We start from the raw sequence: 15,618 nt of genomic DNA, 5'->3' as shown, positions 1-15,618 counted from the left end.
TGATGCCCTCAACTAAACCGCAAATCTGCAGGTTTCCCATGGCTGCCCCATTCCTTTGCGAGCTCCCTGAGAACAGGGAAAGGTGTCCCCCCTCTCAGTCTGGGGGCTCTCCCAGGACGAGAAAGCGATTTCCTCAAACGAGCAGCCGCTCCTTGAGGGTCTGGACTTGTTATCTCCATCATCAGGCTGAGATTCTTTCTGAGGGTGGAAGTGCCTAGAATGGATGAGGTTGTGCCTCCTCCATCGGATCAGGAGTTATCCCGGTGAGTGCTCGTGGAGTGGAGGAAAGTGGGTTTCCTGTTTGAAATTATCGTCTCTCCGGCCCAGTCTCGGGGCTCAGAAGCCCTGCAAGCTCCGATAGCTGTTCCACTCTCAAGCTCATCTCCAGCGTGTCGGCTCCAAGTTCTGGGAGCTCAGCTAGCTACCCAGCGTGTTGGAGTGGGCGGGCCGAGGCCGCTTCCGCCCTCTTCCAAGATGTCCGCCGCCGCCTCTGTGACAGGCCTGACCACGTGAGCAGCCTCGCCTATGAGGTCGCCGGGCCTGTGACGGCGATTGTCCCTTCTCGGGCCCCGTCCAGTGGGCGACTGCCCTTGTCAACCGGAGCCTGAGCGATCATGGCAACCGGCTCGGGAGGGGAGCGCGCGGCAGCGGCGGCAGCGACGGCAGTTTGGTCGGGGGCCGGGGCGGCGGAGCGGCGGCGGCGGCGGCTCCGTCACTGGCGTTGGCACCAACCCTGAGGGCCATGCTGCGGGGCAGCCCCGAGAGGGAGCTGGCGGCCTGGTGGGAGGCGGAGGCCGTGGCCGCGACCAAAGCGCAGGCGGCGAAGGAGCAGGTCCGCGTGGACCCCGGCGCGGCCGGGGAACCCGAGCGCAAGGCGGGGGAGGAGCAGCCCAAGGAGCCGGCCCCGGCGCCACCCTGCGCGGCCGAGGAAGGTGACGCCCGCATTCCCCCGCGGCCGCCGCCCACGCTGCCCGTGTCCCTGGCGAAGCCGGAGCCGGCGTCTGGCCTCTGCCCGCACGGGAAGTCTAGAATCAAGGGCCGCAGCTGCAAGCGGAGCTCGGGCCAGCCCGACGAGTACTGCTCTCTGCGGCCGGTCACCGTGGACAGCTCCAAGGCCAGGACCTCCCTGGACGCCCTGAAGATCAGCATCCGCCAGCTCAAGTGGAAGGAGGTGAGGCCCGGCCCGGCCGCGTGGGCACAGGGGGGTGGACTGGAAGACCTCAGAGGAGCCTGCTGGCTCAGGCTAGGTCTCAGGGCCAAGCTCCTGCTGTGCGCCACGCGTGTCAGCCTCTCACTGCTTCTCCTTCAAAGCCTAGCCCCCAAGTCACTTCCTCAAGACTGCTCTAGATCCCTCCAGGTCGAGTTAGTTTGTCCTTCCTCTAGCTCCCCTGCAGCTACCCTTGGCTCCATGATCTCCAGCCATCAGCACTCGCCTCCCCCACATTGTAGACATTTGTTTTTATGTCTGTCTCCTCCAGCAGCTGTGAGTCCCTGAAGCCGTCGATCCTCTCTCTCTTTCATTTCTTCCTTAAGTTTTATTTGTTTAGCGTTTACTGGGTGGCCCCTTGAGGAGGTTGAACCCCTACTTTGGAGGCAGAAAGACTAGGGTCTCAGTATCATGTCACTTAGCTGTGTGACCTTGAGCAACTTGCCTCACTTCTTTAGCCTATTTCTTCCTCTGTAAAGTGAGGCTAAATGTACCTACCTCATAGTTTTCTTAGTATTAGAAGACTCACTGTGTATTATAATATAACCCAAGTCTGCAATAAATGGGAACTCATCTTACCACCCACTCCTCTCTCCTTTCCACCATCAACATCACATCACCGTCAGTATCATTGTCAACAGTGTAGGTGCTGGGTTTTTTATGTCCCAAGGCTTGGCATATAAACAGGCATCAGGAACTGGTGGGCAAAAGGGTGAGTGAAGGAATGGGTTATTTGTCCTTGAACTTATTTTAGATCTGGAAGGGGTTGGGCTGAAGCACCAGTGACATCCAGAGATAATCTGTTGTAGTTGATTGAGTGGATGTGACTTTATTTGCAGTGCCTACCTGGTGGCTCAGACGGTAAAGCATCTGCCTACAATGTGGGAGACCCGGGTTTGATCCCTGGGTCAGGAAGATCCTCTGGAGAAGGAAATGGCAACCCACTCCAGTACTCTTGCCTGGAAAATCCCATGGACGGAGGAGCCTGGTAGGCTATAGTCTATGGGGTCACAAAGAGTCGGACATGACTGGGTGACTTCACTCATTTACTCACTGTTATTTAATGTGCTTTGGGGAGTGTCAGGATGTGGTTCAGGGTAGTCGAATCTGGAGGCTTGGACCCAAATCTGTAACAGACACGAGGACGCAGGACCTTAGCAGCCCTGGGCCTTGGCTAGAGAAGACTTTGAGGAATGGTATAATGAAGGTGGAACATGCAGAGAGATGGCCACAGACAGAATTAATGAGGTCAGAGGATTGCTGTCCCAGCAGTAGGAGTCATGTGGTTTGGAGGGGAGTTGAGAGTCAGGCAGGGCAGATTTCCAGATAGGGAGGGGTTAGCCATTGAGTAGTCTGATTCCAGGTGTCAGGGCCTCCCAGCCCTGGGGCTTGGGGATCAGGGGAGGGCTTTCATGCCCATGAAATCTGGAGAAAGTGAGGGTGGCTCCCAGTACTAGGTGTCTGGGTTTTGGGACAGGGACCTAGGTCAAGGTGGGAGATATGAAGACCAAAAGGAGATAAACATGGAGAGCTTGTCAGTACCATAGCCCTAATGAAGGGAGGATCCAGGGGCTGAGACCAGGCCACAGAATGAAGGAAGGCTGATTGGCCCAAGCATGGCCTGTACTTAGCTTAGCCCTGGGGCAAGGGTTGGGGAGAGACACACAAAACTGGCCAGATCTCAAGAGATGGAGCCATTCAGACTCAGAAATAAGCAGCCACACATGCTGGTCCAGCTTCAGTCACTCATTCTGTAAGTGTCCGCTGTGGATGCTGGGCCCTGCGAAGCAAGGATGCTTAAGATGTAACCCTTGCCTTCAAGGACCTCCAAGTTCAGTAAGTGATAAGACACAAGTAAGAAATCACTGCAGTAGTTACAGGGCCTCTGCTGCTGCTCCTGAAATGCTCCTTTCCCAGCTGTTGCCATGGCTTTCTCTATCACTTCAGACCTCTGATCAAATGCCACACCGTCAGAGAGGCCTTCACCTGTATCCGCCCCCCACCCACCTGAACTGATGCTTGCTCTTCTATATTGATTTTTTCATAGCACTGAACTCTAGTGACACTGGATTTTGTATTGGTTATTGTCTGTTTCCCTCACTAGAATGTAAGCTCCATGAGGGCAAGGGCCTTGTGTTATGTACTGCTGTTTCCTCAGGTGCTTGGCACACAGAAGGTGCTCAATAAATATGTGTTGAATGGATGAACACCTTACGTGATGAGTGTTTCTGTGTCTTTGTAAAGGTGTACCTGCTCTAGGAGGTAGAGGAGCGTCATGTCAGGGCCATGTCCTGGAGGAGAGAGCCCTGAGCTGAGTTCTGGGAATTATTTATTATTATTATTAGGGATCGTTGGTTTTGGATCCCTGGCACAGGGGGTGGGACAGACAGAGCAGAGATGCATTCAGGGGTTCACACCTAATTTGGTAGGGCTGGGTCACAGAGTGGGCGGCAGAATGGTGAGAGCAGAGGCAGGAGGGGTGAGCAGGGGTCAGGTCGTGTGCCACGCTGTGGGATGTGGACTCTTTGGGAAGCCTGTGTGAGCCACTACGAAACCTTAAGCATTTTCCATTTACCTGCCTTGGGACTTTGGCAAGTGAGTTCAATTCTTTAAGCCTCAGTTTGCCTGTCTGTCAAATGGGAGTGGGTTCAGCTAGGTCCGTGGTTCCCAGTCTCTCTGCTGCTGCAGCCACATAATGGTAGTGTTAGTCTGTGTGAGGCCTTCGTGCCGGTGAACTCGAAGGGGTGAGCGGTTTCTGAGGTGCTACCCGTAACTGTTCCCTCCAAGCCCTGCTTTGTCTGTTCTCCTGCTCATACTGGTGTTTAAGTGGAGATGCTCATTCTAGGATGTTTTAACATAATTTACTCCCAACAGGACTTTACTATTAGAGGTGTGATTATTTACCTACCATCACGCTTCCCTGTTTGCCTGTGAGGTCCTGAGGACAGGAGTGGTTTCTGACTTGCGTCCCTGATGCCCAGCAGGTGGTGGGTGATCCATAAATGAATGAACGGATGACTTAACCACAGAGCTGACATCTCATCTTCACACCATAGAATGTGGAGTTCGAAAAGTGCCAGGCTAGGAAAACTTGAAAGTTCCTTCCAGGTTTAAACGATGATTATGGTATTCTTAGTACCTGCAGCAAAGTTGGCTTCATGAGAGGTAACATCTATATATATATTTATAAACAAACTGGGTACTAACAAAATGCAAACACAACCTCCCCAGGCTTGTTTCCCCATCTGTTACAGGGGTGCTGTTGGAAGGGTTTACCTCTAATGCTCAGCACTGATGTTCTAGCAGCAGGAACCCTGCTGGGGGCTGGGTTGCAAGGAACTGAACTGCAGCGTCCTTCGTATGTCATGCTGTGCTGTCACTGCGGGATGTGGGAGTCCCCAGCCAGCTGGCTCTGGCAGGGGTCAGGTGGGCAGCCCAAGTGAGAAACAAGGACATGAGTACCACCCAGAGTGAAAGGTCTGTGTCTCCTTTGCGAGTAAGTGGTGAGGGGCTCCACCACTGGGCCGTTCAGCAGGGCGGCACCGAGCCAGCGAGGGAGCTCCGCATTTGCTTGGCTTCAGAGCTCAATCCCCCTTCTTCCCCCACTTTTCTCTATTAACAGACACTTAACAACAGTAACCAGTAGTGACAGTGATAGTGAACAACGATGATGAATCCTTCCACAGCCCTTCCCCTGTGCCAGGCGCTCTTCTGGGTGCGCCACATATAGCCAAGGATTTGATTCTCCCAACAACCCTTTGGTCTCCATTTCTACACAGGAGGAAATCGAAGTACCCAGAGGTTAACTTACACGAGGTCAGACAGCTGGTGAGGGGCAGAGCTGGCATCTGAAACAGGTTTCCATTCGAAACCAGCCTCCTGTTCTGTGCCCTTGCCACTGCTCCCTGCTGGCTGATGCTGGTGGACCCTGGGGGGTGGCAGGTATAGACACAGATGGGATTCTCTCCGTACCCTCCAGGGACAGACATGTACACTGACAAACGCAGTCCAGCCTGGGAGTGGAGTTGGGCACAGGGCATTCCATACAGAGGAGGAGCCAAGGCAGGGAGATTTGGTTTTATACACAGGATGGGGTGATGGCGGCTTAGAGAGCAGAGAGAGATGAAGAAGGAGCCAGATTGGAGGACGCTGAAGGCCATGCCCGGAAGCTTGTGCTTCTGGCTGAGTATGATCACAGATTCCTGCCGCTTACAGACCATGCTTCCCTTGCCCACGCTGTCAGTCTCAAGGGAGCCACACCAACTCTCTGAAACGATTCAGTTTTCAGTTGTATCCACTCGGTGAGGTCTAATGCAATGGTGCCCACCATGTTTCTCAAAGGACAGTTCATAAATGTTAGCTCTGCACATTTGTAGGTAAGATGCAAGTTTACTTTAGAAGAGCAAAATCATGTTTATAGAGTCACTGTGAAGTTGAGACGTGAAAGAGAGACATGGTTCCTCGCTCATAGTAGAAGCTCAATAAATATTTACATAAATGCGTGCTTCTCTTCTAATCATGTGAGCCTCTCTCTGCCTCTCCTGTATATTCTTTTTGCAGTTTGGACACCCTCATTAAAGAAAACCGTAGGGAAAAGACACTGTGGAGAGCAGATGCCACTGTTTTTGCGAGCTGCTCTCCTTGGAGATGTCAGTGTATATGTACATGGTGGTGTCATGGACACCAGCTAACGTGATCAAGGGCGCTGAGAGATTTGATAGAGGGACCTTTGTTGATAACAGTTGGCATAAGCCCTATCCCAAGATCTATTAGGGCTCCCCTGGTGGCTCAGTCAGTAAAGAATCCGCCTGCAATGTGGGAAACCTGGGTTCAATTCCTGGGTTGGGATGACCCCTGGAGAAGGGAATGGCTACCCACTCCACTATTCTGGCCTGGAGAATTTCATGGACAGAGGAGCCTGATAGGCTTCAGTCCATGGGGTCTCAAAGAGTTGGACACGAGTGAGTGACTTTCACAAGATCTATTACAGAGTGAGCTCTTTGCTTCAAGAGTGTCCAAATCATGTGTTGTTTTCAGAAATGTATCCAGCCTTTCTTCGAAGCATGTATATACTTAGGATATCATCCTTCTTACAACCTGCGTGATGTTAGTTACTGTCTTTGAAACATCATATTACGTGCTAGGCTTTATGTTCTAAGTGCTTTCTGCTCATTAAAACTTATATAGAACACTTATTATGTATTATTTTATTTAATCCTCACAGCAGCCCTCTGAGGTGGATCCCATTACTTCCTTTTTATTTTTCCCCATTATTTCCAGTTTACAGCTGAGGAAACCGAGGTGGAGAGGAGGTTGGTTCAGGGGTAGTCCAAGGCCGCGCAGGCAACAGGTGTCTGAGCCATCCAGGGCCTGTGCGTACAGCCAGTACACAAGCCTCTACTGTCTTCTTTGTCAGTCCTTTGCTAAAATCCACCCTGCAAGGAGTTATTCTGTTATTACTATTCCCAGATAACATTTTTTTTTTTTGGCAGCACCATAAGGCTTGTGGGATGTTAGTTCCCTGACCAGGGTTGGAACCCGGGTCCTTGGCAGTGAGAACATGGAGTCCTAACCAGTGGACCGCCAGGGAATTGCCCCCCAGATAACAACTGAAGAAATGGAATTGGGTTCAGAAGTGGGAGAGTCAGGGTTCAAACAGTCTGCCTTGTTCCCAAGCCCACTTTTCAGTGTGTAGTATAATCCTCCACTTCTGAACCCTCCCGTTCCTCATCTGACTCATAACTCTCGAATGGCAATGGTGTCACTTAGAACCAGGAGGCTGACGTTGCAAATAGGACTTAAAATAAAACATACTGAAATATATCCCGCCTGGCAGAGGGAGTCTTTGGTGTCTGCACTTTCCGAATCCTATCTCGTGGCTGCCCACGAGGGGAAAGAGATTCTGGTGCATTGACTAGCCGAGTGGCCTTGCTCCTCTGCGGGGCCTGAGCCTGCTGCATGAACTGCCGTGTTGCAGACTCTTGGTGGATGAAGGCAGATTAGAAAATGAAAAATTGGATAGTTTAACCTTCCCCGCCTTCCTCATTTTAATGATAGTCATTGCAATTTACTTTCCAGTTTTTGAAAACAGCCTTGTTTAAGGACAGTTTATAGCCTACTGCCTCCAATGTTCTCCTTCAACAGACATGTTATTTTAACACCTAGCACACTAGAATTTTTCCTTTGCAAGTTAAACTTGTCATGCCATAAAAATCACAATTCACTACCACTCCTACTTGAACAATACAATATGTATAAAAGCCTCATGAATCCACACTAATGCCTCTCATTTAAAAGACAGTGTATTCCAGGAGCTCATATTCCAGTTCTATAACTAGTACAAATTAAAATTTTAGTTTTTAAGCAGGTATTGCAATTGTTAGAGCAGTTTTCCGTGTTACAGAAATATGCTCTCTATTGTAAATAGCCTCAATTTTGGAAGTATTCCGGTTTTCTGTCAGAAGTTGCATACAAAAATTCAATTATACATTTTTTTTTAAATCTATCCCTTGAAAAGAACATATTATAAAAGTAATTGGCCACTCTTTAAGTGGCTTCTCTAGAGGGAAAGTAGTACGTCCTGGAGCTAGCAGGGACTTTGAAATTCACACAGATGGGTTAAAATCCTTGCCACTAATTCCTTGTGTGACCAAGCAGGTTGGGTCCTGCATCCAGAACCACTCTGAGCGTCAGTTTCTTCAACTGTATCCGTGGGCCGCAGTGATTCCTGCTGAGTCCTTGTGAGATTAAATGAGGGGACGTATGTGAATTGCCTTCACCCAGTGCTGGGCACATTGTTTGTTTTCAGTTAACGGTACTTTTCCTTTTACTGGGTAACTATAGACATTGGCTATTTGATTTTATATATGTATTTTAAACCAGAAGACAACTAGTATAGAATTCCATCTTCATATGTAGGTTACTGGTTAAACACACTTGACAGCTCATTTGAATCATTTGACAAATACTCTGAGACCTACTTTGTGCCAGGCTATATTTGAGTTCTTGGGATACAGCAGATAACAAACACACCCAGAGACCTCTGTGTGATAAGGGCAGGTGCATTTTGCACAAATATCAATGTGATGTAGTTTAGGTTTAAAAAAATTTTTAAGATTTTTTTTTTTTTTTTTGATGTGGACCATTTTTTAAAGTCATTGTTGAGTTTATTACAAACTTTAAGTTTGTTAAAACTTCTGTTTTATGGTTTGGTTTTTTGGTCGAAGCCTGTGGGATGATGGCTTCCCGAGCAGGGATCAGACGTGCACCCCCTGGATTGGAAGGCCAAGTCTTACCCACTGGACTGCCAGGGAGGTCCCTAAAATTTTTTTGAAATAACACTGATTTAAAATTCTTTTCTTTTGAAGCCAATTATACTTTTAAAGTTTTGTGGGTTTAACTGAACATTTTAAGGCTTCCGTTCTGAGCCTGGTGCCAGTCTCATACTCTGGTGTATTAACTATGTATGTCAACACTGGAAGTTTATTTTAGCTATTTGAGTGACATCAGTACTTAACTTTTGTGGTCATAAAACAAATAAGGAGGTTGTTGATGTGAACAGAGAAGCAAATTCCCTGGGCTGATGTCTTTACTTCTTCCTTCCATCCCTAAGCAGCCCTCCCCACTGACCCTGGAAAGACCATACCAGACATGGGTGTGAATCTTGGCTCTGTGGCCCCGGCCGAGTTCCTTTACCTCTCTGAGCCAAAGGCTCCTCATCTGTAAGAAAGAGCATAAAATAGGTGGTAGGCTTGTGAGGATTAATTCTGAAGATCTTGAAAGTGCCTGGTACTTTCAAATAAGAATACCCGTTAGTTGGCTTTCCCTCTGATGAATTTCCGTGACATTTTAATTCAGTTTTATAATACAAAATGGATGGCGTCAACAGGCAAATAACCTTATTGCGTTGATTAGTTTTGAACCCTCCTTTCCATGTGGTTGCTCCTCTGCAGCCCAGTCATTCCCTGAGATTCCTCCACAAAGGCTATGGTTTTGCCAGAGAGAACGATGATGTTGTTTCTCTGTTCCAGATGGACTGACATCTTTTGTTCTGCATCACATCATATCGGGTCCTGCCTTCACAGCTGCCTCAGCCGCCATTTGCGTGCATGTTTGTTTCTCTGCATGTTTGGGAACCGTCACCCAGTAATTTTTATAAATGCTTCCTAAGTCCTAGCTAGCAGCCATTTGCTGATGGCTCCTTCTCTTCCCCCATCTGCTTCTGTGTCATCTGAGTAAAACCTTTGCACCCTTAATGGAGCTGAAAGAATAGGGCAGTTTGTCTCGTGTGCATCCCTAAGTACAGTGTTACTTTTCAAAGGAGCCCTTCAGTCCCTCTGCCTAGAACTCTTGCAGAGGCCAGTTTTCATATTCTGTTCCTTACGGTCACGGGGAGATTTTATTTCTCTTTGTGTTAGAACTGCAGTTATTGGAATTTTTAAAAGCAACAATCTAAAAACTTTTGGACATCTTCCATTATTTACAAATACCTTGTGTTCAAATTCTAAAAACAATATGTGCTTATGAAAATTTATACAATTCCCAAGTATATAAAGTAAAACCCCAGAGTGCTTCCCACCCCACCCCACCCCCATTCCCTGCCCTTTCTGTCTCCCATCCTATCTCTTTTCCTTAGGGTAACATCAAGATTACAGTTTGGTATGTATTTTTCCAGACATTTTTTCTTATTCCTGTGTGTATCAGGACCACTCAATTGTGCTGGAGTATCAACAGAAGTACAACAGAAGTTTCCTTCTTGCTCACACTTAGGGGTGGGGTTGTGGGGACAAGCGTCTGCCACCATCTTGATTATCCAGGGATCCAGGCTTCCAGCTCGGCACCTGCTTCAGTGAGTCACCAGGAGGAAGGGAACATGATAAATGCCACGCCAGCTTTTAAGCCTTCGACTCGGAGGTGATTGTGCTCACATCTCATTTGTCAAAGCAAAATCCTTAGCCTGGTGAATTTCAGTGGGGCTGGGATGTACAGTCCTACCATGAGTGTGCAAAGAGAATCAGAACATCCTGCTAATGACCACCAACTAGACATCATGTATAGAGACACAAGTGTGTATATATATAAATAGAAACAATTTTCATGTTATTTTAAATGCCACCATCAGTGTATATGGTGTCTGGCAAGTGCTTCTTTAGCAGTACTTTGTGGACATCATTCTCTGTTAGTACATACAGGTTCATTTCATTTTGCTAACAACCAAAGAGCCCATCTGATGGATGTACCACCATCAAATGTATTGATGGATGTGTTTCTGTGTTTTGTTTGCTATTACAAAAGATGGTGCAGTAAACATCCCTCTTCAGACATTAAGTATTTACTTGTGCAAATGCTTCTGTAGGATGTGTTGGGTCAAAGGTTATGTGCACTTTGTATTTTGATAGTTATTGTCAAGTTGCCACCAGTAGTGTTTGAAAGTGCTTGTCTTCTCATATCGTCTCCAATGCTGTATCCTGTTAATATGCTAAATCTTTGCCAAACTAATAGGTAAAAATATGAGTTTTTAATTTACATTTTTGTGATTGTCATGAGGGTTGGGATTTTTGTGTAGGTTTTTTAGTCATTTGTACTGTTTCATCTGTGAAATACCTACATGTGTATTTTTTGTTCATTTATCTTTTGGGTTGTTTATGTTGATATTTTGTGTGTTTATGTTTTTCTTATTGGTTTGTAAATATTATGAGTGGTTACTTTTTTTCCCATTTGTATTGTAAATATTTCCCCTGCTGTTGACATTTAGACATCTAATACTCATTTGCCTTGCATGATTTACATTATTATAATTTAAAACATTTTTGTCTCGCTAGTCACTAAAAGCAATCTCTATTGTTGACTTGTTTGTTAGATTAAGAAGGCAGAGGAAACACACAATTTCATCCTCAAGTGCTATTAAATTCTTAGAGAATTAGGAGGGCGTTAGGAGAAGGCAATGGCACCCCACTCCAGTACTCTTGCCTGGAGAATCCTATGGACGGAGGAGCCTGGTAGGCTGCAGTCCATGGGGTCGCTAAGAGTCGGACACAACTGAGCGACTTCACTTTCACTTTTCACTTTCCTGCATTGGAGAAGGAAATGGCAACCCACTCCAGTGTTCTTGCCTGGAGAATCCCAGGGACAGGGGAGCCTGGTGGGCTGCCGTCTGTGGGGTTGCACAGAGTCGGACACGACTGAAGTGACTTAGCAGCAGCAGCAGCAGTGGAGGGCGTTAGAGTCTTACCTTTCAAGGAACTAGATATTTTTTGGGGACTGTCACATACATTTATCCCAGTTGACGTTTACTTTGTGCAGTAAGCATGGTAGACTCCTTATTTCTGTTTCACAGGTGTCAGTGTGGAGTGGAGTTAGGTTTGCGTTTGAATCCCCACCACTATTAGTCTGTCACAGGGGGCATTGTGATACTTGTCCCACGTTAATAACATACGTAACCGTATTCCAAAGTCAGTATGCAGTAAGTATGTCATCTGTTTCAACTCTCCCCTTCTTCAAAGGTGTTAAGTCACACACTGCTTGGAATTCGAGGGCAGAGTCCTGGCTCTCTGGCCATATCTTGTTCAGTGGATCATACTGTTTCCCTAAGTGGAGTATGATTTCCTGGCTCTTGGAAGCAAGACCACTGGAAGTTGGTGTTTACTGAAATCGTTCAGTGCAGGACTGGGCTTTGAGCCTGGTTGTTAGTTTTATTTAAAACCATATTTATCACTTATGTAAATCATCCTTGTACATTGCTTAAATATTAAAAATTTGCAAAAAATAGAAAAAAACCCATTTATCATCCCACCACTGAGATGCAATGACTTTTTATTTTGAAGAATTTGACTCCAATATTTCTTATAGGCATATATTTTTATATTTTATAAAGCTGATAAAATTATGTTAATGTTTGACAAAGCTAATATTATTTTATGTTAGTATTAATACCCACATTATAAACATTTTTCACAGTATACAAACTTGTCATAAATGTCATTTTAACTGTATAAAATATCTCATTCAGTGAAATGTATTTCATTATTTATTTCCATATTATTAAATGTTTAGATTGATTTTTCTGTGAAAAAATTTATGGTTTAGTTTTTTCCCCTTTATTTCACATTATTTTAAGACAACTTTCCAGAAGTGAAATAATTAGGTTAAAAGGCATATACATCTTAAGGCCTTTGGAATGTATTACCAAACTGCTTTCCAAAAAAGTTGTAGCAGTTAATAGTGTATGAGCGTTCCTGTAAGTGCTAAAGTTTGAAGAATATAATGACAAATATTGGGGAAAGAGTGAAATAAATGAATCTTCTCTTTGTCTTTACCAAATCTAATTCTAATAATCAGTGCCTAGCTCAAAGCAGGGCATTTTGACATGGCTCTTTTGGTATAGTCATTATATCTAAATCAAAATAGCCATATCAAAATATAAGCCACTTTTAACTTTTCAAATAATGTTTTCAGTGGACATGCTTGATTTTCTACCCATCCCTGACCCTCTCCTTGTATCTGGTTTTTTATCCCACCCCTGTTCTTCTACGCGTGAGGTAAGGCTTGGACATTGCATGTACAGTTGGGCAGGGAAACTGCTGGAAGTCTCCAAGGGCATTTCTTGCTGTTGCTGCTGCTAAGTCGCTTCAGTCGTGTCCAACTCTGTGCGACCCCATAGACGACAGCCCCCAGGCTCCCCTGTCCCTGGGATTCTCCAGGCAAGAACACTGGAGTGGGTTGCCATTTCCTTCTCCGATGCATGAAAGTGAAAAGTGAAAGTGAAGTCGTTCACTCGTGTCCAACTCTTCTCGACCCCACGGACTGCAACCTACCAAGCTCCTCCATCCATGGGATTTCTTAGGTTTTGTCAAAAATACCTCTTGTGTGAAAAAAGGCTACATTAAGAGCCAGTTAAAATGTCATGTCATCATTAGCCATTAGGAAAGTGAATATCAAAACCACAATGAAATACCACTTTGTATGCACTAGTGTGTCTCTGATAAAAAAGACAGATAATAAGTGTTGGTGAGAAGGTGGAGAAATTGGAACCTTCGTACACTGCTCGTGGGAAAGTAAAATGATTTGAAGAACAATTCTGCAGTTCCTCCAAGTGTTAAACACGGAATTGCCCCATGCCAGCAATTCACTCCTAGGTGTACACCCAAGAGAACTGAAAACATAGGTCCACACAAACGCTTGTAGACTAGTGTTCATAGCATCATTATTCACAATAGACAAAAGTGGAAACAACCAAAGGTCCGTCAGCTGAAGGATAACTAAAATGTGAAATATCCATATAGTGGAATAGTATTTGACGGTAAAAAGGAATGAAATACTGATATATGCCACAACATGGATAAGCTTTATAACGTGTTAATTCCACATGTTAGTTCTGTGTTACAGTGTTAGGTGAATGAAGTCAGTCGCAGAAGGCCATGATTCCATTTGTATGAATGTTGAGAGTAGGGAAATCTTTAGACACAAAGTAGATTAATGACTGCCTAGAGCTGAGGATGAGGGAGGCTTTTGGTGGGAGGAGTGAGGAGTGACTTAGTGGGTACAGGATTTCTTTTTGCGGTGATGAAAATGTCCTTAAATGTGTTGACTGATGGTTACACGACTCTATGACTATACTGAAAAATGTTGAATTGTACAGTTTAAATGGGTGAACTATATGATCTGTGAATTATATTTCAATAAAGCTGTTGAAAAAAATGCTGTCTGCTGATCCAGTTCTCATCATTGAACAGTACTTGTCTTCCCGGTAGTAATTGGAAATATGCTTCAGGAACTCAATTTAGTCCAGTGCCTCCTGTTGTTAATTCCACATGTTAGTTCTGTGTTACAATGTTGCCTATTAGCAGTACATGGACTCCTTGGATACCTGTATCTAGCAGAATCCTGTCCTGGTGACATAAAGCAGTGGCAGCTGTAACAGCACCCCAGACTTGCATGATAAGAAGGAGTTTTGTTTTTGGGGGGGATTCAAACATTTGTCTGAAGAATAAAGTTTGGTCTGGTTATGGAGGCTCCATTATGAAGCCCTTCAGTGATGTTGTATTGCACGGCAATTACAAGCATGGGCTTTTCAGCCTCGTTGTCACTGTTTTGAACAACTGTGTTCAGTAACTGTTGTACACTGTGTAACCCTGGAGAAATTTTACTCCAGGCCTCAGTTTATCTGTGGAATACGCATAATACAGTTATGCCTCATGGAGTTGTTTTGTTGCCAGAGTTTATATAATCATGTAAAGTAAGTAAGTGAAGTCGCTCAGTTGTGTCTGACTGTTTGTGACCTCATGGACTGTAGCCCGCCAGGCTCCTCTGTCCATGGGATTTTCCAGGCAAGAATACTGGAGTAGGTTGCCATTTCCTTCTCTAGGGAATCATGTAAAGTACTCAGCCTATGAATACTTGGTACAGTTGACTATTTCTTAATTCACATTTGGCCCTAAGCTGCTCTAGATTCCCTTCACATATTCCATGCCTTGAACTTTATCTGCCAACACCACACTGATGACATCTTGAACCTTCATGCTGGGCCATTTCCCTTTGTTCATGTTTTCCTTTTCCTTAGAATGTCCCTGTCCTTTCTTTGGCTAACTCTTACATTCTTCAAGTATCTCAATTGATAAGTTTTCAAAGATCATCTCCACTGTAACTTAGTTTTCTGTTTCCTGGCTTTCTGCTGTTTATTTCTTTTCTTTGACTTTTTAAAGTTTATTCTCCACCCCCCCCACCCCGCCCCCGACATTAGGTTGGATGCTTATTCTACCATCTTCTAATAAAAGCATTCAGGACTACAGACTTGCCTCTTAAGTGCTGCTTTAGCTACACCCACAAGTTTTGCTATGTAGCATTAAAAGAATCACCCTTTAGTTCTATATATTTTAAATTTTCATGAAAATTTTTTCTTTGACCTACAGGTTATTTGGATTATGGCTTTCTGAGTTTCTAACATATGAGGTTATTTCTTCTTACTTTATTATTAATTTCTAATTTAATGGCAGTGTGGTTAAAGGATGTTCTTTCTTCTTTCTTTCTTTCTTTCCTTCCTTCTTCATGTCCTCTATCTTTACTTTTTGTTTTAATTTTTTTTCCTTTATAGCCTAATACATGGTTATGTATGTGATTAAAAGTGTGTATTCTCTAGTTACTAAATGCAGTATTTTATATATGTACATTAGATTATCTTGTGTATTGCACAGTACAAATTTTGTATCCTTAATATTTTTGTCTGACCTATTAATTACTTGAAGAATTATATTATTAATAACATTTCCCTCTGTGATTATAGATTGCATATCTTTTTAAATTCTTTTTTTTTTTTCTTTTTCCATTTTCCCCCCATACTAGTCTGGAAGTTATACAATCTGTTTTTGTTCTTCTAGGGGTTATCTTAGAAAATTTAATATGTGTAATAATTTTGC

General features: G+C 44.8%; 1 protein-coding gene across 3 annotated transcripts in view; it reads left to right on the top strand.

Moving 5' to 3' along the window:
• Positions 1-570: 570 nt before the first annotated feature.
• TTLL11 (tubulin tyrosine ligase like 11) overlaps positions 571-15,618 on the top strand; it is a 268,063-nt gene continuing 253,015 nt past the window's right edge. For 2 of the 3 annotated variants that reach the window (XM_070799197.1, XM_070799198.1), the window contains exon 1: positions 571-1,171. In XM_070799197.1, coding sequence (XP_070655298.1) covers positions 743-1,171 — 429 coding nt within the window. In that variant the 5' untranslated portion in view covers positions 571-742. The remainder of the gene's footprint in view (positions 1,172-15,618) is intronic. The other variant, XM_019970759.2, reaches the window with a different exon arrangement.

The sequence above is a fragment of the Bos indicus genome, chromosome 11 (genome assembly GCF_029378745.1).
Source record: "Bos indicus isolate NIAB-ARS_2022 breed Sahiwal x Tharparkar chromosome 11, NIAB-ARS_B.indTharparkar_mat_pri_1.0, whole genome shotgun sequence".
Taxonomy (NCBI): domain Eukaryota; kingdom Metazoa; phylum Chordata; class Mammalia; order Artiodactyla; family Bovidae; genus Bos; species Bos indicus.
This window is presented reverse-complemented; position numbering and strand designations above follow the sequence as displayed.